General features: G+C 45.9%; 1 protein-coding gene across 1 annotated transcript in view; it reads right to left on the minus strand.

Moving 5' to 3' along the window:
• Positions 1-23,896, minus strand: part of TLCD2 (TLC domain containing 2) — a 42,306-nt gene that overhangs the window by 13,309 nt on the left and 5,101 nt on the right. Inside the window, exons 2-3 of the mRNA XM_068270297.1 lie at positions 21,048-21,130; positions 17,851-17,933 (exon numbers count right to left, since the gene is read on the minus strand). Coding sequence (XP_068126398.1) covers positions 17,851-17,933; positions 21,048-21,130 — 166 coding nt within the window. The remainder of the gene's footprint in view (positions 1-17,850; positions 17,934-21,047; positions 21,131-23,896) is intronic.

The raw sequence follows: 23,896 nt of genomic DNA on the forward strand, positions 1-23,896 counted from the left end.
ACAAGGACCTGGATCGGAAGTCGCGGGGAAGCCTCTACTATCAATACAATAATACAATACAATAACATTTCTATAGCGCTTTTCTCCCATAGGACTCAAAGCGCTTAGGCTCTCTCAGATTCAGTAATTGGTAGTAGATTCAGGGGTTTCCCTCAACTGAGGTATCAGAGGGCTAGTTCACAGTGCCCAGTTGCATTGCAGAGTAATTCTGCATGGCAGCTCACTGCTTATACAATTCTATGGCCTGTTCACAGTACTGCATTGTAACGGATCACGTTATTCTAACTCGTTACATATAGGCTTGGCAATAAAGTCTATGCTTAGTCTTCATTGCAGGTCACACACACACACACACACACACACACACACACACACACACACACACACACACACACAATAACGCATGCAAGTGACAAAACAATATACCAGTACTCTGTATGTACAGCGCTGCGTAATATGTCAACGCTATATTAATACTAAATGATAATAACGGACCACAGCGAACCTAGCCTTACGGTTTTTCTCTTTAACTGATCTGCCAGAAATTGAATAAAGGTGGCCACACACACCAATTTTTTAAATATCTGTTTCAATTTAAGAATTGCAATCAATTTTTCTGACTGACTGTAACATTACAAAAATTTGACCAATGTAACACACACACACACACACACACACACACACACACACACACACACACACACACACACACACACACACACACACACACACACACACACACACACACACACACACACACACACACACACACACACACACACACACTTAATTCCCCAATTATGATAAAAATGATTGGAAACTCTTACTTCTGCCAACAACACTACAGGAAGTGAGGGGAAATCTCACAAAATGAATACCAGAGTGTTTTAAATCCTTTCGCCACATGCAAAAGAAAATTTGAAAAAAATAAAAAAAATAAATGTGTAGAGTTGATAATCCCCACAACAGCTTTCATAACATCTCTGTGGTAATCAGTGGAGGGGAGGAGCATGTGCGTGAGGTTGTCAGATCTCCTGGAATCCAGCACATGATAAAGGAAATTTACACAACAGGGCTGGGTCATTTCATAACACCACTTAACAACGGACTTGTAGTTTACAGGGATTATCAGACCTGGGTAATTTACAGCTCTACATCTCATATTTCACATGTGCTGCAGGAAGGCAGCCGCATGTGTGCTCTCTTCCCCTCTAAGTGATGTTTTCTACGCAGGCTCTATAGTAAGGGTGTACCACAGGAAAACTAAGAGCAGGAAATCTGCTGATTCTTTCAGCAGGGCGGGTGCTTCGGATATACGGTATATCAGAATCCTTTCATGGAGTGGCATGCTGACATATAAGGAAGTTTTAACAGTGACTAGTAATTCTAGGTCTGTGCGATTCCTTTGATTGATGACTTTATTGTATGTGACATAAAAAAAACAAAAAAACAAACAAAAAAAAAAAAAAACCCGCACATGTGATGCAACCTATAGCAATAATTAATTTTTTTATTTATAAAGCGCCAACATATTCTGTGGTGCTATACAAAGTAGGAAAACAAACAAGGGATATATAATGATATACATCAAAAATGGACACTGGTACAAAATACAGAACTGGTGATTACAATAGTAGATGTAACATGATGAATAAAATGTATAACAGAGTGCACATCACTCTTATGGTGGCCATACATGGTACAATTTTTTCATACAATCTTACCATTTCTATGTAGTATAAGGGTAAATTAAGTCATACCCCCCCAACCGTCCCGTTTTTGTCGGGATTCTCCCACTATCCCGGGCCCCCCCTCTTGAATCCCGACGGCTGGGCAGAGAATGGAGGCGGAAAAACTGATCAAGGCTCCAGCCGCGGTAATGAGGGATGCGGGAGCCCGGCTTCAATACTTCCTCACTCCTTCCATCTCTCTTAATGCCCCCCTGATGTATGCCCGTGTGCCTCCCTCCCCTCCCTGTAGGCAGAGTGAGCGCAGCGGAGCGGGCAGTCGGGTCCTCTTACCGCTGATGCACGCGTACACTGTCTCTGGCATCGGACTTCCATGTGCTTCCTGTTTACTATGACGTCACAGGAAGCACATGGAAGTCCGATGCCAGAGACAGTGTACACGTGCATCAGCGGTAAGAGGACCCGACTGCCCGCTCCGCTGCGCTCACTCTGCCTACATGGAGGGGAGGGGGGCACAGACATGCATCCCTCATTACCGCGGCTGGAGCCTCGATCAGTTTTTCCGCCTCCATTCTCTGCCCAGGCACCCCCCCCCCCACACACGTGGCACCCTCCTCCCCACCCCCGGGCATTCTCCCCACCCCATCCACTGACAACCCCCCTACCCACCAAGTGTCAGTGTACCCTGGCCCCAGGCACCCTTGCCCAGGCACCCTCCTTTCCCAGGCACCCTGCACCCTTCCCCAGTGTCAGTGTACCCTGCACCCTTCCCCAGTGTCAGTGTACCCTGGCCCCTGCCCCAGGCACCCAGTGCCTGGCCCCTGCCCCAGGCACCCAGTGCCTGGCCCCTGCTCCAGGCACCCAGTGCCTGGCCCCTGCCCCAGGCACCCAGTGCCTGGCCCCTGCTCCAGGCACCCAGTGCCTGGCCCCTGCTCCAGGCACCCAGTGCCTGGCCCCTGCTCCAGGCACCCAGTGCCTGGCCCCTGCTCCAGGCACCCAGTGCCTGGCCCCTGTCCCAGGCACCCAGTGCCTGGCCCCTGTCCCAGGCACCCAGTCCCTGCAACAGGCAACCTGTCCCTGCAACAGGCACCCAGTCCCTGCAACAGGCAACCTGTCCCTGCAACAGGCAACCTGTCCCTGCAACAGGCAACCTGTCCCTGCAACAGGCAACCTGTCCCTGCACCCTGCTCCAGGCACCCAGTCCCTGCTCCAGGCACCCAGTCCCTGCTCCAGGCACCCAGTCCCTGCTCCAGGCACCCAGTCCCTGCTCCAGGCACCCAGTCCCTGCTCCAGGCACCCAGTCCCTGCTCCAGGCACCCAGTCCCTGCTCCAGGCACCCAGTCCCTGCACCCTGCTCCAGGCATCCAGTCCCTGCACCCTGCTCCATGCACCCAGTCCCTGCACCCTGCTCCAGGCACCCAGTCCCTGCCCCAAGCACCCTGCTCCAAGCACCCTGTCCTTGCAACCTGCTCCAGGCACCCAGTCCTTGCACCCTGCTCCAGGCACCCAGTCCCTGCACCCTGTCGACACCCTCCTCCTTCCCACTGACACCCTCCTCCTACCCATTGGCACCTTCCTCCTACCCACTGGCACCTGCCTCCCCCACCCACTAGCACCCTCATTTCCACGCAGTGTCACCCTCTCCCACCCACTGGCACCCTCCCCCGCACACTCCCTCCCATTGTCACCCTCTTGCAAAAGCAGGGGTGTGGCTTAAGGCCGCACAAGGGGCGTGGCTTAAGTGTCCCTCTTTCACATCTTCAAAAGTTGGGAGGTATGATTAAGTGAATATACTGAAAGGATAATTTAGGCAGTTCCCTTATATTACATAGAAATGGTAAGATTGTATGAAAAAAATTGTACCATGTATGACTACCATAACATGTACCCACAGTTACATTGCCTAGGGCCTGATAGATGTTCTTTGTTCCGGCCTGTACCTTTTACAAGTACTCTTACCAAGGACTAGTTTTAGTCTATGACTAAAGGGAATAAATATGGCAGTCTCCATATCCTTCTCAATTCAGTTGTCTTTTAAAAATTCCTAAGCGTTGGCAGCTAAGAGACGAATTTCATGTTACATACTTTCAATCAACAAGATTGTAATATGCAAATTAGAGGAGTTAGAGTCGAGGAGTCGGAGGAATCCTAAACTGAGGAGTCGGAGTCTGGATTTTTGTACCGACTCCACAGCCCTGATGTCAACTCACTGCTTATACAGTTCTATGGCCCTGTTCACAGTACTGCATTGTAACTGGTCGCCTTATTCTAACTCGCTGCATGCAGGCTTTGTATTAAAGTTTATGTCCAGTCTCCATTGCAGTTCACATTATAACGCGTATGTTATGCAATGCAACACTGTAAATACAGTGCTGTAATATGTACGAACAGAGGCGCCAAGCAGAGTAAAACAATGTTCTAAAAATGATTAAAAGAGGGAAGTTGAGGTTGACTTACCTCCCTCTGGTAGTGGACATATACTCAAATGCAGAGTAAAAAATATACAATTTATTCACAGCTCCATAAAGCGTGTGAGCGCCTTGTTTTACTCTGCTTGGCGCCTCTGTTCGTACATATTACAGCACGATTAAGTCCACCCCTGGTGGAGGGGTTCTTTCCCCATTTTCCTATCTACAGAGAGCGACTTTTATACCTGAGTGGGGTCAGGTACTAATACTCCCCACCTGCCTGTCAAGTGGTTGCCTGATGGTAACCCACCTTTGTGAGTATAAGAACCTTTGACATTACATGATATATTGAGCTTACCAGACAATATTGCACTATTGGGCTCTTGGCGTCCTCTGTTTTGTTTTTACAAGTACTGTAAATACAGGGCTCATCTCCATCTGCACAATTTTAGCTGCACTTTTGGAAACTCAGCACAATGCGCAGTCACAGGGACATCAGCAGTGCATGGACTGCACTGCCTGACATTTCCATACATGCATTGCGATTCATAGTGGAATCGCAACGCATGGTTGCATGCATTTGGGTGTGTTAGCTCTGCGATCTCATTCTTTACAGATGAATGGGTTTGCAAGCGCCTCTGGGGGGGTCACGATGCATAAATATGTAAATGTATATGAGAAAACAGTCACTTCTATAGAGCACAGGCCAAGAGAGGTGAATGGACTGAGAAATGCAAAGCAAGAGATTGCAGTGAGATTAGAGCTGAGAGGCTTATCTTATCTCCCATTTAATCTTGTATCTGCTATGCCTCAGCTTATTACACATGAAATGCCGACTCATAAATAGCTGCGCTATTATCAGTGAAGAAAAACAGACGATGAGAGGTTATGAACCAAAAGAAATACATTTTATTTATATTGGTTAAATGGGAGAAGTAGGTTTAGGAATACTATTATTATAATTATTAATGCCAGTACACACACACACACATGCTCGCAATAAGGCTGCAATCACACTGGCACTAAAATGCAACTTTGGGTCCTACACAACTTTTCCAGACTGGCCAAGCGAATGCCGACAGAATCAACTCCAGCCTATGAGATGATCATCCAGTCTCACTAGGCTGCTAATCGTGTACGTTTCACAAGATACTCACCTGCTGCTGTCCATTCTGGTCATCTGACGCCTTTATCCATTCAGGTTCCTGCACGCCCGAAACACCGGTATACAGATCCCAGAGCCCAATTAGAAGCCTCAGGCTACAATTGGTTTGCAATAGACCAATAATATTCATCCCTCCCCAGGGAGTATTCTTACTGGGTATTTGCAAGCTGATGGGAGCCGGATACGGCTCTGGTACGGATTTCCTGACATCTCTAGTGTGCAGGGACCTGAATGGAGGGTGGAAAAACGTGCCCGCGTACTGAGTGGGTGGCAACGTGAAAATGGGACAGAAAACTAACTTATCCACTGAAATGGAAAACAGATCAGTTTTTACAGCATCAGTTTTTCATCCACTACTACAGTGTGAACTTGGTTTGTCACCCACAGGGATCGGGACTCAATCCCTCGGGTGACAGTACGAGGCTAAGAGTTGTACAAATATTTAGCGAGAGAGGGGACGAGGGACGATGATGTGCATCTTCGAGCGGGCAGAGCAGGGGTGTGGGGGGGGGGGGGGGACGACGGGACAATGGGCTCAGCACAGATGACCCGGCACTCTAGATCTCTCTGCTACACATCCAGCTAGCCCACTGGAAACACAAGATTCTCGCCAGAAAGGGTGCTGACCAGCCGCTTCAGCTGAAAGCCCTCTAATGTGTATACGGAAAAACCTAAAATATCAGAGCAAAAATGCTGGCACAATAAATTTCCCAGGAAGCTAAACTAGTTACTCCCCCTTTTTTTTTACCACAACACTACAGCCTTTTCTACACCTTATACTAACTATTTCCATTATAAAATACTGAAAGGATACTTGTACTTAATAATAATCCGAACATTTGCATAGCGCTTTTCTCCTGTCGGACTCAAAGCCCTGAAGAGCTGCAGCCACTGGGACGCGCTCAAGAGGCCACCCTGCAGTGTTAGGGAGTCTTGCCTTGAACTCCTTCCTGAATAGATACTGACCTTTGGCAGGATTCGAACCCTGGTCTCTCATTTCAAGGCGGTGCCCTTAACCAGTTCTCTATCCAGCCACTGGATAGTTATCCACAGCCTTAAAGTGTACCTGTAGTGAAAAAACGTGCTCCAAATGGGTACTTACCTAGGTAGAGGGAAGCCTCTGGACCCTCCACCTCACTGTTTCAGCACAGTTCGTTAACAAGGGTTTGTCGACAGCTGCATTCACAGGAGACTTACTGCAGTGCGGCCGTGCTCATTCTTGTACAGGAGCGTGGTGGTGAGCTTCGGGGGTCCCATCGCTAGAATGGCGAGGTGGTAAGGAACCCCCACCCAAAAAAAAAGGTTTTCCTTCAGGTGCGTATTAGCAATGCAATTTCCCGGACGATTGACCATGCAAACTTTGCAATAGATCAGAAACAATCATTCAAGCCCACTAACAGGGGGAAAGTGATGAACAAACCGATCAGACTGAAAGAATAGTTTTGAAATTAGGATCGACGGAGTGATCCATAGTTTGATTGTTCATTAATCATTAGTATCAACTGATCCGATTAATCTTACTTTGAATGGGCACCTTAAAAGGGACTCCGAGCTGTGTGCTAAAAAAGAAAAAACGGGACTTACCTGGGGCTTCCTCCAGCCCACCATAGCCAGTGAGGTCCCTGGTATCCTCCTGGCCCCCACAGCAGTCACACTGGCGGCTCTGGTAACGCACCAACTGAAGTAGCGCATGCCACCCCGCAGCGTGCTCATCGCGTTATCACACGAGCCGCCGTAAGAGTCCTGGGCATTGTGCGGTTCTCTAAAGACTGAACTGCGCATAAGCAGGACTCTTAGGCCCCATTCACACTAGAACGTTTTGTCGGCGATTTCGGCAAAATGCTAAAGCGCTAGTAATAACCTATGGGCCTGTTCTCACTTGGGCGATTTGCGTAAATTGTAAAATTGTATTCTGCACCATTTTCAGGCGATTTCCTGGCGATCGAGTTTAGTGCTATAGAAGCGCTAATCGCGAAAAATCGCCCCAAGTGTCAATGGCGTTAATCGCCAAAATACGCCAGAGCAAAACACTAGCAAAAGTGCTAGCGTTTTTCAAGTGTGAATGGGGCCTTAGGGCGGCTGTGCGACTTCACCCAAAACCAGCGCATTACCGGGACCACGGAAGGGGGCCAAGAGGATGCCGGGGACCTTGCTAGGTGCTGTGGGCTGGAGGAAGCCTCAGGTAAGTCCGTTTTCCTTTTTAGCACACAGCTCAGGGTCCCTTTAAGCCCCCAGACTGTAAATGCTACTACCTGCCTGGGATATGCTGTAGTGTAGATATCACCACTGTGGCTGAAAGGCCACACTGTGCATTACAACAGGTCTACACTACAGGGCTTAATCATGAGTATTTAGATGCCTCAATGTAGTATGCAATGGGTAAACGTGCATGCAGCTGCATAAGACTGTACTGTAGACCCGAGGAAGCGGGCAGGTCCCATGGAACATGCTGCCTTTTCCTGTGTCCAATAAAATGATGTTTAAACCTGCTACCCGAGTTAAGACTGTTTCATTACCCACGTTTACCCATTGCATACTACACTGGGGCACCTCCTCCCATTTTGTGTACAGTTTTCATGGGATGTTCCCCGTGATAATTATCTGGAGTGCAAGCAAAGCTATCCTGAAGAGGATACCCAATATGGAATTATCCACCTGCCTAATACTTTGGTAACCAAATAGCAACACAGGTTTGTAAGTAGTATTTGGTTCAAACATTATTTAATTGCCTAGAAATACTACACTATCTGGTGTGTCCGTTTCCTTTTTCCTCTCCCGATTCATAACCCGAATTTCATTGACCAGACACCCTGCAACGCCTTTAGACATACAGTTATAGACTAAAAAAAAAAAAAATGACTGTAGTTTTCCGTGAAAGTCTATTAAAATGGCATACAATCAAAATTCAATGTGTAGACATGAGATTATATAATAGAAATAACAGGTTTAAGGTCTCCACCCATTTATGATTTGTGGGAAGCACAGCTGTAACTACCGTAGTAGTCTGAAGTATTTGGCATCATTGTGAAAGGTGGGTGGAGACTGGAGAGGAGAGAATGACAGCATTACATTCTGGTGCCAGGTACACATTCTAATTATACCTCTCGGAAAGGCTGTGCACGCTGACATACTGTATATAGTACTGTACAAACTGCAACAGAACAGCAGCATCCAGATTAGTAAATCTGTCATAGCAGCTCTGGTTTTTAGCACATTCTCTCCAACTCTGACAAGTGTGAGTGCCAGCCAGCAGCGGAACAGAGAAACAGAGGAGAACAGTCAGGCAATCATTTAGACGCATGTGAGGTGCTAAATGGCTTAAAAAAAAAAAAAAAATCACAGGGGAAGAGTCACGCAACAGAAAACACATATGTTACTGAGCTACTATAAAAACACAACACATGGAATGCAGACAATACAAACACTCCCTGACTGATTCACACACACACACACACAAAAAAAACAAGTTAGGCCTGTTTTTTTATGAACTATGTCAAGGAAATGTGCAACGGTCATAACAATGTCATCTTAAACATTGTAATGTTTCCCTGGTCACTATCACAAGTCTGTCCAGCTGCAATGCCTCCTGATTGCAACAGGGACAGGATGCACACGTTAATAGGTACAGGAAAGCATACTTTTCATTGATTGTATGCTTCACTGTACCTACTATATGTGGCAGTAATGTACGGTAAGACTTTTTCATTTCGTTCCTGTTAAACAGACAATGTAGTATCCCACTGTGAACCTAGCCGAAGACATTTTTTTTGCACACTTACAGAAGTGTTTAGTACACCCATTATTCCGAAAATAATTGTTTTCCCTCCATTTCTATCATTATCGGCCTTAGCCCAGAACCGAAGCCACTACTACCCAAGCTCTCCACGATTACCTACGGAGGCTCATCAACTTCTGGGGTCAATGTGAGCCCCCCCTATGCAAATCGCACTGTTCTTCCAGTTTTCAGCTATCTGGATATCACCTCTGTCCCATAGGGTAGAACAGGAGGAAGGCTAGGTGGCAGTCCTGTGCTACCCCATAACCCACCATGTAATGCCAACATTTGTAATGTGCTTGTCTCCTATAATATAGCAACAGAAGGAGAGCAATCTGTAAACCACATTGGTAGGCATTAGGGGTGTTAGGGAGTCTTGCCCAATGACTCCTTACCGATTAAGTACAGGTTCCAGCCAGGGTTCAAACCCTGGTCAACTATGTCAAATGTGGTGCCCTTATCCAGTACGTTATCCATTCCAGAATTGCTGCACCATATTCCACAATGCCTAGACCCCTGTAATTCACCATGAAGGACAGTTACTTGGTGTAACAGCCATAACACCTCCAATAGCAGCCAAGAGAAGGCATTGCAGGATATCAGGCCACTGTTATGACCTTGAAGCCTTCATTGAGATGATGCTAACTCCACTCCCAATTGTCATCACTGAAGCCTAAAGCCCCGTACACATGCTGAACTAAACCACCTGACTGGCATCCAACAGACCAAATTCAGAGGACAATCAGGCACGTTTACACATGGCAAACAATTAGACGAGCAATTTATATCAGGCAGTTTGCCCGATCCATCCGGTGGATCAACTCACACAACTGGGCTGATATTGTGCAGTTGGCCACGTGTGCACACAGTCATTTGACCAATGAACTGGTTTTGAATGAATTCAGTCATTTCACTTGCGCATCCAGTATGTAAATAGTGTTGATTTTACCGAATAGCTATGGACTCGTAGCTACTCTGAATCGTAATTGAAATGAGACAGCTGTGACTGCGGGAGAGGTTAACATAGCAATGCTGCCGTCTGATCCGATGGATCCCACGTCACTCCCACACTTCCCATTTCAACCCAGAAGGAGGAAGTGTCGGACTTAAATTGAATGCAACGCGAGGCGTAATGTGAGACACCTGGAATGGTAGAAAAAAAACGAGAAGTTGGCACTACAGCTGGCAGCATGCAACAGGAAGGATTGGCAGGATACACTCACTTCAGGTGCAGCTGGCGTGCTCTGCCCAGAACAGTAGATAACTTATAGGGAAAAACAGAGGCGCGAGTGTGCGGACCTTCTGGATTTGCTATTGACTTGTTGTGGTCCTGCACCTCCACAGTGGCGTGCGATTCTTCTTCTGATCACAAAATAATAAAAATAGCGCTTGCCATTTTTGTGACTTATTGCTGTTATTTGCTCCTTTTTATTGCCCGATGAAGCAGGATATTTTCTGCGATGTTGAATTTGCACAGTGACTGTTTCTTCAAGGAGGTGAAGTCCACCACTACCTCCTCAGCAATTTTTAGCGCCTCTGTTTTTTCCTATAAGTTATCAGAGTCCACCCTTGGTGGAGGGGTGTTGCCCCTTATTCTTCTCATTTATGGAGAGCGACATCTTAATCCCGAGTTGGGACCGGTCTAATCTCTCCACCTGTATTGACAGTGGTTGCCTATGGGTAACCCTGGTTTGTGAGTAGATTTACTTACATAATCCATCCTTTTACCAGTACACTACACTATAGTGGGCTCTCAGTGTCCCTCCTTGTGTACATGCTGCACAACAAAGAGTCAGCACTGCAATGAACTGCTTTTACTCCAGAGTGAGGCACTTCTAGAGCAATTCACATGCAACAATACAATGTGTAACAACAATGTGCAACAATACAATGTGGGCACTAACAGCCTGACAGCCATTTTGCGCATAAAATGCGCTTCTACGGAGGCTGTGTGTACTGAACTGTGAGACACGTTGGATCAAAGAGACGCATGGGTATGTAACAACACCCCACGCCGAACCGCCCCCCCCCCCCCCCCCCCCTCCCTGCAGTCACAGCTGTCTCGTTTAAATTTCGATTCAGAGTAGCTACGACTACATAGCTACTCGGTAAAATCAACACGTAGGCCTCAATTCACTGAGCTTTATCAAACACTTTTTACGAACGTTTGATTATTTACCTCATGGCTAAAATCGAATTCTGAATTCACTAAGGTGTTATAGATTTATTGAACACTTTAATCGATAAAACATTTGATAAATATAGAACACCTTAGTGAATTCAAAATTAGATTTTACCCATGAGGTAAAATTATGAAACGTTTGATAAAGCTTAGTGAATTGAGGCCTATGTGTAAATGAGTTGGTTGTTCAGTTGGTTGGTTTTTGGAAAATACAAGTCTTGTAAACGGTTTGTTGTGTTGGTTGTGCACTTTGCTGGACGGTTGTATGAGCCTTAAAGGATAAATTCTATCCCCTTACAAAAAAAAAAAAACTTTAATGAGTAACCAGTTTTTCTAGCTAGTCTCAAATAACCAGTTTTTTTCTCCAGTTGGTCAATTTAACTTCAAAGCAGATATCAGAATGTGTGCCAATTCATAAATATAAAATGTTATTGGCATTTCCACACATCACTTGTCACAGAAAACGGTTTTGAAAAGTCTATAGATCTACAATGTGCAGCAATATGGGAATGTCAACGCAGTGGATGGTTGCTTAGCAACATGCACAAAACACATTCGAGGAGCATGACAAGGTTTAGTAACATACAGAGACTTCTCAATCTCCTGAACTTCCAGAGCCGCTCTGCCAACAGGTGTGGAAGGAAATGCACTTTGGAACCATCCAGGCGCTGTAGTCATTCTTATACAATAGTAAACGCAACAACAGGTTATGAAATGCACGTGCTATTGACCTGTGTGGCTGTACAACATTACCCCTAATGCCTAGTACACACCATGCAATCTCTCGTCAGATCGACCGGCTGAATTAATAATGTCTGACAGGTGCCATCAGGTTTCAGATCGATTTTGTACAGAAGTGATTGGACAATAGATCAGAAAAAATGGTCAGATATCAGATCCGAAGTGTCAGAAATGATCGATTTGACCTGTCGATCTAATGGGAAATTGTATGGTGTGTACCACAGAGCTGTGGAGTCGGAGTCAGAGTCGTGGAGTCGAGCAATTTTGGGTGCCTGGAGTCGGGAAAAAATGCACCGACTCCGACTCCTAATGAATTTGTAACTGTAATTAAAATAGAAAATATGATAAAATGTTCTATTTCTCAGATAATGGTCATTAAAAATAATGTATATATACAGTATATATACAGTAATAGCTGTGCTTAGTCCACAAAAATGAAATAAACCAATCAAAATTAGTTACTTGTGCTGCTTCAATAAAGCAGTCCCCGTATTTTTAAGGTCAGATATACATATCTGATTGTGACTGTATACATGATGTGTACACAGGAATCTCTTATATATACACCGGTACTAAATAACATCTATGCTGTAAGTATAAAGCCTGATGTGTAGCTGTGTCACTAATAGAGATGGTCAACGAGATGGAAATAATTCTGCATTGATGCTGATTTATGCAAATGTATGCACTCCCTTTGCTGATGAAATCAAATAAATTTGATATGTTGTTAAAATTTGGTTTGGCGACTACAAATTAAAGGGTAACAGACGGATGAAAAGAAAAGTTTTATACATACCTGGGGCTTCCTCCAGCCCCCTTCAGGCTAATCAGTCCCTCGCTGTCCTCCACCACCCGGATCTTCTGCTATGAGTCCTGGTAATTCAGCCAGTCAGCGCTGTCCGGCCGCATGCCGCTCCCACAGCCAGGAACATTCTGCACCTGCGCAATAGTGCTGCACAGGTGTAGTATGCTCCTGGCGGCGGAGTGTGTGCATGCGCACTACGCCTGACTGGCTCAAGTACCTGGACTCATAGCAGAAGATCCAGGTGGTGGAGGAGGACAACGAGGGACTGATTATCCTGAAGGCGGCTGGAGGAAGCCCCAGGTATGTATAAAACTTTAATTTCATCTGTCTCAGGTTTACTTTGTTACACAGTAGTACTATACTCTACATATACACTCCCCACAGAGCTGCAGGGGATCCACTGAGAATGCTGTGCACATTGAACACAGAGGTGTTGTCTGTTTACAATCTCCTTATTCCCCTGCAGAATACCTGCACATCATTCTTACATGTACCCACACTTACATTGCCTAGGGCCTGATAGATGTTCTTTGTTCCGGTTTGTACCTTTTACAAGTACTCTTACCAAGGACTAGTTTTAGTCTAAAGGGAATAAATATAGTAGTCTACATATCCTTCTCACTGCATTTGTCTTGTAAAATTCCTAAGCGTTGGCAGTTAAGAGACGAATTTCATGTTACATACTTTTAATCAACAAAATTGTAATATGCAAATTAGAGGAGTCGGAGTCGGTGGAATCCTAAACTGAGGAGTCGGTGGATTTTTGGACCGACTCCACAGCCCTGGTGTACCAGGCATAAGACTGCCAGCTATTTCTTACAAAAGCTACATGCCAATGCCAGCTGTATTTGTATTGTGTCTATTAAATGTCTTGCCAAAAATCTACATGTACCAAACTCCAAATTAGTATTAACTTTAAATATCTAAACTAAATCAGAAGCGCTGTACAGTTTACTGTACAGCTCTTCCAAGTGCCGGGGAATCGCAAGCAAAATACTATGGTGATTACCCCTAATTGCAATAACTGGTTCCCCCTCACTTTCATTGGCAAAGTGCTTTTGGGAATTGCCAGCGATCGTTCCCAAAACGCTGCCAAAATACGCCGTAGTGGGTTCCAGCCTTCAGACATCCGTGGCATGTGGATGCGAAAACACAGCACAGCTATAGAAGTCGGTGACAGTCACAGCCCCCTTTCACACTGGGACGTTTTCATTGTGGTGCGTTACCCTTTTTTTTTTTTTTTTTTTTTTACTGAGGGGCGACACGAGGGCAATGAAAGTCTATGGGGCCTTACACACTAAATGCGATGCGCTGGAAGCCTTACATCTGATGCAAGAACATCCGTGCATCGTCAGGCAACACGCGGCGACGTGCGTCGGACACGCATGCATATTTTGTTAATACACTTCTGCACATTTCTTATTTCGGCCACGTGAAATGAGCACTAGAGAGCCTCACTTCCTGAGATTACTGCGTATTAAATGCGGAAATTCCCAAAGGTATTTTTTTCAGCAAGCAGTGTGATCATCCCATCGCAACCGCTGGTTTCCATTGTGAAACCGGCCTAAGGGTTAATGCATAGATAACTGAAAGGTACACTTCTGCCTTAAATGGGCTAGTAAAGCTGTAAAGGACAACTGAAGTGAGAGGAAAATGGAGGCTGCCATATTTATTTCCTTTCAAGCAATACCAGTTGCCTGGCTAAGCTGCTGCTCCTCTGCCTCTAATACTTTCAGCCATAGACCCTGAACAAGCATGCAGCAGATCAGGTGTTTCTGACATTGTCAGGTCTTACAAGATTAGCTACATGCTCGTTTCTGGTGTTCTTCTGACACTGCTGCAGCCAAATAGATCAGCAGGGTTGCCAGGAAACTGGTATTGTTTAAAAGGAAATAAATGGCAGCCTTCATATTTTCACTTCAGTTGCCCTACAAGTAATACTTTGTTGCTTTCCTTTCAGCCCAACTAATATGTATCCATTTTAGGGGAACTAAGCCAGCCAACACACACATAACCCTCTGAACTCAGGCATAGCTTCAATGACTTCACAGACGTAACATTCTGACAAGCCATGACATAATTGCTACCTTCACTGTGTGTACAGAGACTGGAATAGAATGTGGAGTTTCCACTCCAAAACTTTCCCGCAAAGAGTATTTCCATCTTCCTTCAGAAATAAGCAATCCTTATCACACCATCTCTATTAAGCGCAAGTATTCTAACAAGCTGTATTTCACAGACATACAGAACCTGTGCTTGTTCTGGTGTTTTCCCAGGTCACTGCTCTGAAGTTCTGCACATGGTTGACTGGAAAAGCTGCCTTGCATTGCTCTCAGCCGCAGCTAAGATGGGAGCAATGATAATGTTAGCTACCTCCGTCCTGTAACATGAATACCCAGTATTTTCCGGTGGATAAGACGACCCCCCAACTTTTCCAGTTAAAATATAAAGTTTGGGCTATACTCGCCGTATAAAAAAAAAAAAAAAAAAAAAAAAAAAAAAAAAAAGTTTACCCCTCTTCCAACACTCACCAAGTAAAAAAAAAAAAAAAAAAAAAAAATCATGATGTACTGGTGCTATGTATGAACAGATACTGGTGCTGTACTGTCTGTGGTACTCAGTATATAACAGTATACAGGCGATTAACTAGTTGGATTGGTCAACTCTCCCTCTCCCCAAACGGATTGGAAAGCTCTCCCTGTCTATCACAGCGGTATGGAAGAATAGATTGTGTTGTGCCCATAAAACATGCCTCTTTCACCCTTCTGGCCCACCCTTGTGTCCTATTTACCTCCTTCTCTGTCTCTCAGATTTCGCACATGTGCGCCTGCACCGCTTCACTACAATCCTCAGCAGCGAGATCTGAGAGTCGGCAACAGGATAGGGCGTATCACCCGGCATCAATGACACCCGCCGTATAAGACGACCCCTGACTTTTCAGAAGATTTTCAAGAGTTAAAAAGTAGTCTTATACGCCAGAATATACAGAACATACCCCTCTCCATCCTGTACATTGACTGTCACTGCAGGAAACCCAGCAAAGGTGTGAAGAGATGCAATAAGACTTCCTGATTTGTGTAGGCTTATGAACCAATGAAACAAACAGAAAGCAGGGAATGATGGGCCTTTAAAATATATTTTAAGGTGCCTCCATCTCTGATTTAGAGTTGGGCGAACAGTTCGGCTGTGTTAGCCGAACTGCACGGCTGCCCAACCTGTGTCATTTTGATGTGGCTCTTACTACTTCCGGGTCGCAATGACCCGGAGTAGTACGTCTGTGCTGGCCCGGCGGAGCGCGTCCTAGATCGCGCTCCCGTTGCCGGGCACTCTCTGCGCATGTGTGTGACGTCACTCATGACGTCACACACATGCGCAGAGAGTGCCCGGCAACGGGAGCGCGATCTAGGACGCGCTCCGCCGGGCCAGCGCAGACGTACTACTCCGGGTCATTGCGACCCGGAAGTAGTAAGAGCCACATCAAAATGACACAGGTTGGGCAGCCGTGCAGTTCGGCTAACACAGCCGAACTGTTCGCCCAACTCTACTCTGATTCAGCATCAGAATTGAGTCAAGCTTTAAAGTGAACCTGAGGTGAGAGTGATATGGAGGCTGCCATATTTATTTCCTTTTAAATTATACACGTTACCTGACAGCCCAGCTCTTCTATTTGGCTGCAGTAGTGGCTGAATTACACCAGAAACAAGCATGCAGCTAATCTTGTCAGATGTGACAATAATGTCAGAAACACCTGATTGTGGCATGCTTGTTCAAGGTCTACGGTTGAAAGTATTAGAGGCAGAGGATCATTAGGACAGCCAATCAACTGGTATTGCTTAAAAGGAGATAAGCCGCCCGGAGGTTACGGAACACCGCAAGGAGGCTGCAACAGGACAGGTAACGTATAAATGCACACAAGGGGCACATTCATACATTGCGGTGGGGGTCATCGTTTCATCGCTATTTCCGGAAATTGCCGCTGCACACCAGACCAGGCCACTTCGGCCCGACATCTTGCAGCATGCACGATAGACAAAGCGACCAATTTCTGTCCCGAAATTGGTCGCTTTGTCGGTCGGGCATGCACTTGGCTGCAACGATTTTCACCAATTCGATTATAATAATAATCAAATTGGGTGGTCAATCGGCTGCCAAGTCACCTGATGTATGGCCACCTTAATATTTTAACCACAGACCCTGAACAAGCATGCAGATCAGAGGTTTTCAGACTTCAGTTACCAGCTGCATGGTTGTTTCATGTGCCTGATCCTGATGCTACTGCAGCCAAAAAGATCAGCAGGACTACTCAGCAACTAAAGGTTTATAAGGAAATAAATATGGCAGCCTCCATATCCTCAGTTCAGGTGTCTATTAATTATTTGTGATGTGCCTGGATGTGACCTGACCTCTAAAGCTGCCATTTACAGAAGCTACTGCATTCCTAACTTCACATTTCTATGCGAGCTAGGTTCCACCCTCCACAGTCATCCAATACACGTGCCTTCAGTGGCTACTGGGCCTCGGGCAGAGAGTGTCAGGAAAAGAGCCATAAATTTGCTGACTTGAAGGACACCAGAGGTGAAAATAAACTAGTGAACTAAACAATTGTATCTATCCTCCTCCTAAAAATGACTTTTTAGGATATTCCAGTTTTAGTTTATATTTAAAATCTACTTTTTAATTTTTTACTGTTTTGTTTTTGTTCAATGACATTCATTTAAGTACGCCAGAGCTAAAATCTATCATCTATTGATCCTTTTTATCTCTTTCCTGCTCTCAGAAGCCATTTTCTACCAGGAAAGTGTTTTATCAGTGAGGGTCACACTGTAGTCTGAACCAGTCCTGACTCAGACATGAATTGCCACTTACATACTTGATGTTTAACGCTTTCAGGCAGAGAAAGAAAAAAAAAAACCAGCATAGTTATTTGTGTGCTTGGCACTGTACATACACAAGTCTATCTCATGTCACCTCTGTTGTCCTTTAATAGTATAACCATCATGAAACAAACAATAGGATTAAGTGAACAGCATCATAGCACAGTAGTATTATGCTGTCACATGACATCACACACATTTTGATTACTTACTACAGTGTGATGGAAGAGTAGCTCCCAGGACTGGTGCAGCTTCTGATTTTGCAGCATATCCACAAAATCCTGAATAAAATACCCTGGAACAAGTACAATGAGAGCTCATTACACAACACAGTCATTCAAACGAAATAAGGAAAATGTAAAACAGTCAGTTTCTCTTTCCCAGTCTTAATAAAAAGCTCTGAAACAGGTCCAGAAGATGAGATAGGCCCTCAAGGTTCCAATAAACGAAGTACTTTGGTTGGCAGGAACGGATATTGTTTGTTTTGGCTAACCATCCGCTGCTAGAAAGATCTTTCATTTTCAGAAGTTAAGATCTTTTCCAACTAACAATGCAATCTACCAGGATGAATTCTTGCAGTTGGGTATGCGGGTACGAGTATGACAGTGTGCTCAGCAGTGAATGGGGATTGTCCATGTTCATAGCAGATATGGTACAGCAACATCTTCCAGTAAAATGAGACAAGATCCATGAAAGACACAATGGCTAGAAGACAACCGCAATCGTATATGCACTGGCTTCTTTCATGGATCTCAGCTACTCATCACTGCTATACTGTCAGTAAAACTGTTATGTTGGCAATTTCCCATCCGATCAACGGGTGATTAGATGGGAAGTTGTACCTTGTGTACATGTCTAAACTCCTGATCAATAAAGGGATCCATTTTCTGATAACTTTGTAAAATCGATCCCTTCATAGTTCAGAAAAAGATCGAACAGGTTGGAAATAATCATCCAATACCCACTGATCGGAAAATAAGTTGCATCGTGTGTTCACAGTATTCATCACTTGTAAAACAAGGTGGCCTTATGTGCGGCCCATTATAATTTAAGAAGGAGGGGGGGGGGGGGGGGGGAAATGTATCTTGGCAAGCTGAGGGCCTCATGTGCCAAATATTAATTGACGTCTACTTTCAGACATCCACTAGAGGCTGGCCATCAGGTACTTTATGTAACCAGCTGATGTAGCTCTGTTGCCCTTTGTTGACGGCTGCACTATATGCAAACATTTTTATACTGATCAGGAATGTGGTGTCATTTGATGTCATCAGATGTTTCGGATCGGTCACTGCTCTGTAAAGATTGTGGTGATGTACAAAGCATGCCGAGTCACTGACCCACAGTCATGTTCGAAGTCTGACGTGTCACAGACTCTGCTGCCTCTGTGCTTGTTAGAAGTTGGTTTAGATGCTCAGAACGTCTGAATGAAAAATCACACTACTATATGTTTAAAGAAACACCATTTATGACTTAAAAGATAGGTGGTTTGAATTTAAAGGGAACCTAAAGTGAGAGTGTTTTGGAGGCTGACATATTTAATTTTAAACAATACTAGAAAGATACTAGAATGCCAGGCAACTGGTAAAGTTGAAGAAAGGAAATAAAAATATGGCAGCCTCCACATACTTCTCGCTTCAGGTTTCTTTTTAAGTGTAACCGAGACAAATTAAATGAAAGCATTTATTCTTACCTAGGGCTTCCTCCAGCCCCCTTCAGGCAAGGCTCACTCTACATCTCCCCGGGCTGCTCCGATCCTCCGCTGGCCATCCTGCAGTATTTGTTCAATTCGCACTAAGTCTCTGGCCGGGCCAGGCGTGTGCGACTGAACAAATATACCGGGATGGCCAGCGGAGGATCTGAGCAGCACAGGGAGATGTCGAGGGAGCCTTGCTTGAAGGGGGCTGGAGGAAGCCCTAGGTAAGAATAAATGCTTTCATTTAAATTTGTCTCAGGTTTTCTTTAGGCTGCTTACACACTAAGACGTTACAGGCGCACGTTAGTGCAGCCTGTAACGCTCTCCAACGCACAGCAATGTAACACAAGTGGGCTGTTCACACTGCCCACGTTGCGTTACATGTAACGCTGCACGTTCTTAAGAGAGTGCAGCATGCTACGGCGTTAGAGCGGCTTAAGCCGCGTTAGACTGTCTGCACATGCGCAGTCATGGTGTCTGCACATGCGCAGTCATGGTGGGGAGGAACGGAGAGCGGCCAGGCACATGGCTAATTAATATTCACTGCACGTTGTGACGTGCAGCGTTTACTTCCTGGAGCGGCCGCTCTGTGCGGGGATTGGCCGGCGGGACCACGTGATGCCGCATGCGCACAAGAGTACGCATCACGGCAGCCAGAGTGAGCTGCACAACGCGGCTCACTCTGACGTCCACAACGAAGAGCACCAGGCGTCGCGTTAGGTGCACGTTATGCGACCTTAACGTGGCACCTAACGCAACGTCTTAGTGTGCAAGTAGCCTTAAAGTATATCTGTTAAAAAAAAGTTCATACTTACATCAGTGGAGGGAAGCCTCCGGATGCTCAAGAGGCTTTCCCGATACTCAACAACCCCTCTGCTGCTGTCCGGGACCCTTAACATATTTGCAGCCGCGCTCCCCTCTGTGTACAAGCATGGCCAGGCCACACTGTGCAGACACCAGTGGGTTCACTCCTGCACAGTAGCACAGAGCCACTGATGCACGGTGGCTCCGCGCTACTGGGCAGGTGCAGGCCGTCTGTGCGCCACCATAGTGCGACTGTACTCAAACACAAAGGAGGGGGGCGGGGTGCAGCCACGAGCAATCTTCCACATCAACGTCAAAGATTGTTTAGAGGGTCCCAGCGCAGCAGCGGTGTGCAGGGACTGGGGAAGCATCTTGACCATCCAGAAGCGTTCCCTTACTGAAGTATCTAACTTTAAGGTTACAGGTACCCTGTAACAGAATACCCTGTGAAGAAGCGATTATCCCATGTCACGAGTTAGTACAGACATCCTGTGAGAAGTTAAAACTAGGACCGCAATGAGAAAAGAATGAATACTACAACACACATAATACATCGCATGTGACATAAAAGTTACTGCGTGATCACATGGGCTGGTCTTGTGACCTCGCTGGATAGAGATCTCCTTTTGTATGTCCTCCCACAGACCATGTCACTGCTCAGGAGGCAACAGTGTATACTGTTCTCTAAATTATAGTCTGAAGGCATAGGCCCGGTTTTAGGCCATACATTAGGCTCTGAATAACATTTGCAATTAGAGTAAAAGGCCGGAGAGTTTATTTTTTGAGAGCAGTAATGGTGTGTAAGTGCATAGCCTGCAGAACCATCCAAATATTCCATTACTTTGGAACAGATCTATGAGGGACGGCGATTTATTCTGGCTTCTGTACTTTATCTCACAACCACAAGCTTACCTATTGATACTGCGACGAGGCAATGTGAAAATCTGGAATGTGTGGAGATCAGGTCTTCTGCCATCTCAGGGTGCAGGTAAAAGCTAATTAAAAACACACAGAACACAGGTTTTCACAAATGACAGTATAATTGCTGGTATCAAAATGCCAAACAGTTCCGTTTCAGTTCTGTCTGCCAAGTCGCGATCCTCTTGGTACTTTTTACCAAGGAAACCCACATCTGAACATGGACTGCCAATTCTCAGGTGCTTCATAAATAAAAACACCATACACCAAATGTAGCTGTGTGCAATTTACTCTATATCAAGAAATCTACATACAGCAAAAAAGTGTGCTCTTTAGCCCAATCTACACGATACGATTCTTTGTGCAATTCGATTACGATTCTATTTACGATCTGATTAAATCCGACATGTCCAATCAGGATTCGATTCAATTCGATTTGCCATTGTTTTGCAATGGTAAATCGAATTTAATTGAATCGAATCCCCATCGGACATGTTGGATTCAATCGGATCGTAAATAGAATCGTAATCGAATCGCACAAAGAATCGTATCGTGTAGATTGGGCTTAAAGGTGGCCATACACTGGTCGATTTGCCATCAGATTCGACCAACAGATAGATCCCTCTCTGATCGAATCTGATCAGAGAGGGATCGTATGGCCACCTTTACAGCAAACAGATTGTGAACCGATTTCAGCCTGAAACCGTTCACAATCTGTTGTGGTGGTGCTGCTGCTGCTGCCCCCGCCCGCCCGCATACATTACCTGCTCCGCCGGTGCGACTGCAGTCCCCCGGTCACCGCTGCTCTGTCTGCGCTCTGGTCTCCAGGTCCGGCATGCCTCACTTCTTCTAGCCCGGCAGGAAGTTTAAACAGTAGAGGGCGCTCTACTGTTTAAACTTCCTGCCGGGCTAGAAGAAGTGAGGCATGCCGGACCTGGAGACCAGAGCGCAGACAGAGCAGCGGTGACCGGGAGACTGCAGTCGCGCCGGCGGAGCAGGTAATGTATGCGGGCTCTATTGCGTCGGTCGTCGGGCACTCGAACGCCGCTAGCGATGCGCTCTTTACCCGCGGGCGATCGACGGTTATTTTCCGCACGGCACGATCGACGGGATCGGACGAAATGGATCGAAATTCGGCGTGTAGCGTGACTGATTGGCAGCAGATTCGATCCCAGTGATCGAATCTGCTGTCGAAACGGGCGCAAATCGGGCCAGTGTATGGCCTGCTTAACACTTCAGTGATAATTTTCACCCAAGTGCTATTGTATCTGTGGGAACTACAGGAGGGGCTACAGCACTGGTGTGAAGGACTGGATTATTAAACCCCGGTCAAGTAGCGCTCAGTGCAGTTTGCCACAGCTGCAGCATGCTTTACCCTGTTCTGCCAGCAGACTGACAGAGTGCCTGGGCTGGTTAGACTGACAAAACAAGATTGACAGCAACAATGCAACTGACATTAACTGTCCATTCAGCCAGTCCTGTCTGGCTCACCAGCCATTCCTATCAGTATTGGCTGTCAATCCTGTTAAAGGGGAACTGAAGTGAGAAGAATATGGAGGCTGCCATATTTATTTCCTTAAACAATACCAGTTGCCTGGCAGCCCTGCTGATCTATGTGGCTGCTGAAGTGTCTGAATCACACCAGAAACAAGCATGCAGCTAATCTTTTCAGATCTGACAATGTCAGAAACACCAGATCTGCTGCATGCTTGTTCAGGGTCTATGGCTAAAAGTATTAGAGGCAGAGGATCAGTGAGACAGCCAGGCAATGTGCATTGTTAAAAGGAAATAAATATGTTAGCCTCCATATACCTCTTGCTTCAGTTGTCCTTTAAAAAAAAATATAAAATAAAATATGTATATCATGCTTTTCTCCTGGCGGACTCAAAGCGCCAGAGCTGCAGCCACTAGGCCAAGCTCTATAGGCAGTAGCAGTGTTAGAGAGTCTTGCCCAAGGTCTCCTCACTGAATAGGTGCAGGCTTACTGAACAGGCAGAGCCGAGATTTGAACCCAGGTCGCCTGTGTCAGAGGCAAAGCCCTTAACTAGTACTCCATCCAGCCACCAAGGTTAAAAGTGTACCAGAGCTGAATAAAATAAAAAGATTTATAGATCCTGGGGTTTCCTCCAGCCCCATCTGCTCGGATCGCTCCCACACTGCCGTTCTCCGCAGCTTCGGGAACCAGGTCCTCGCATTTCGGTCAGTCGGCTCCAGTCTACGCAGGAGATGTGCGCCCTCTACGTATTTCTGCAGCGGCTGCTGGAGAGATACGCAAAGAGCGCAATTCTCTTACTGGAGCCAACTGATGGAAGTGCGGGGACCGGGTTCCCACAGCTGCGGGCAGCGGAGGACGGCGGCATTGGAGCGGTACCCCAGATATGTATAAATATTTTTATCTCATTCAGCTCAGAGTCCCTTTAAGGTGCATACACACATCCAATTTTGATTGGCCAATCAATGACCAACTTCTCCACCTCCATGCAGTAAAAGGGCCAACAGATTTTGAATACTATGAACAGATTGTCCAGGTAAGGTCTCATACTACATGGAAGTGGTAAAATTGCCCAATCAAAATTGGATGTGTGTACAAGGCTGAAGTTTTCTCTAGTCGATCCCATCGGTTCAGGCCTACCAGTCCTGCCATTCCCACCTGATATTTCCATCACCAGTGAAGTGATCTGAAGGATTGGAAGCTGGTGGAGGTATTCCACCTCCCATTGGGGGAGTGGTTCATCATTCCTTATGGTGAAGATCCATGGTCACTTAGGACTACACACACTGGGAGAGACCACATCTAGCACTGGTGCTGGGATCAACAGGGCCCAGATACCCACCCCTCTCCA

Source organism: Hyperolius riggenbachi, chromosome 2, assembly GCF_040937935.1.
Source record: "Hyperolius riggenbachi isolate aHypRig1 chromosome 2, aHypRig1.pri, whole genome shotgun sequence".
In the NCBI taxonomy this organism is placed as follows: Eukaryota; Metazoa; Chordata; class Amphibia; order Anura; family Hyperoliidae; genus Hyperolius; species Hyperolius riggenbachi.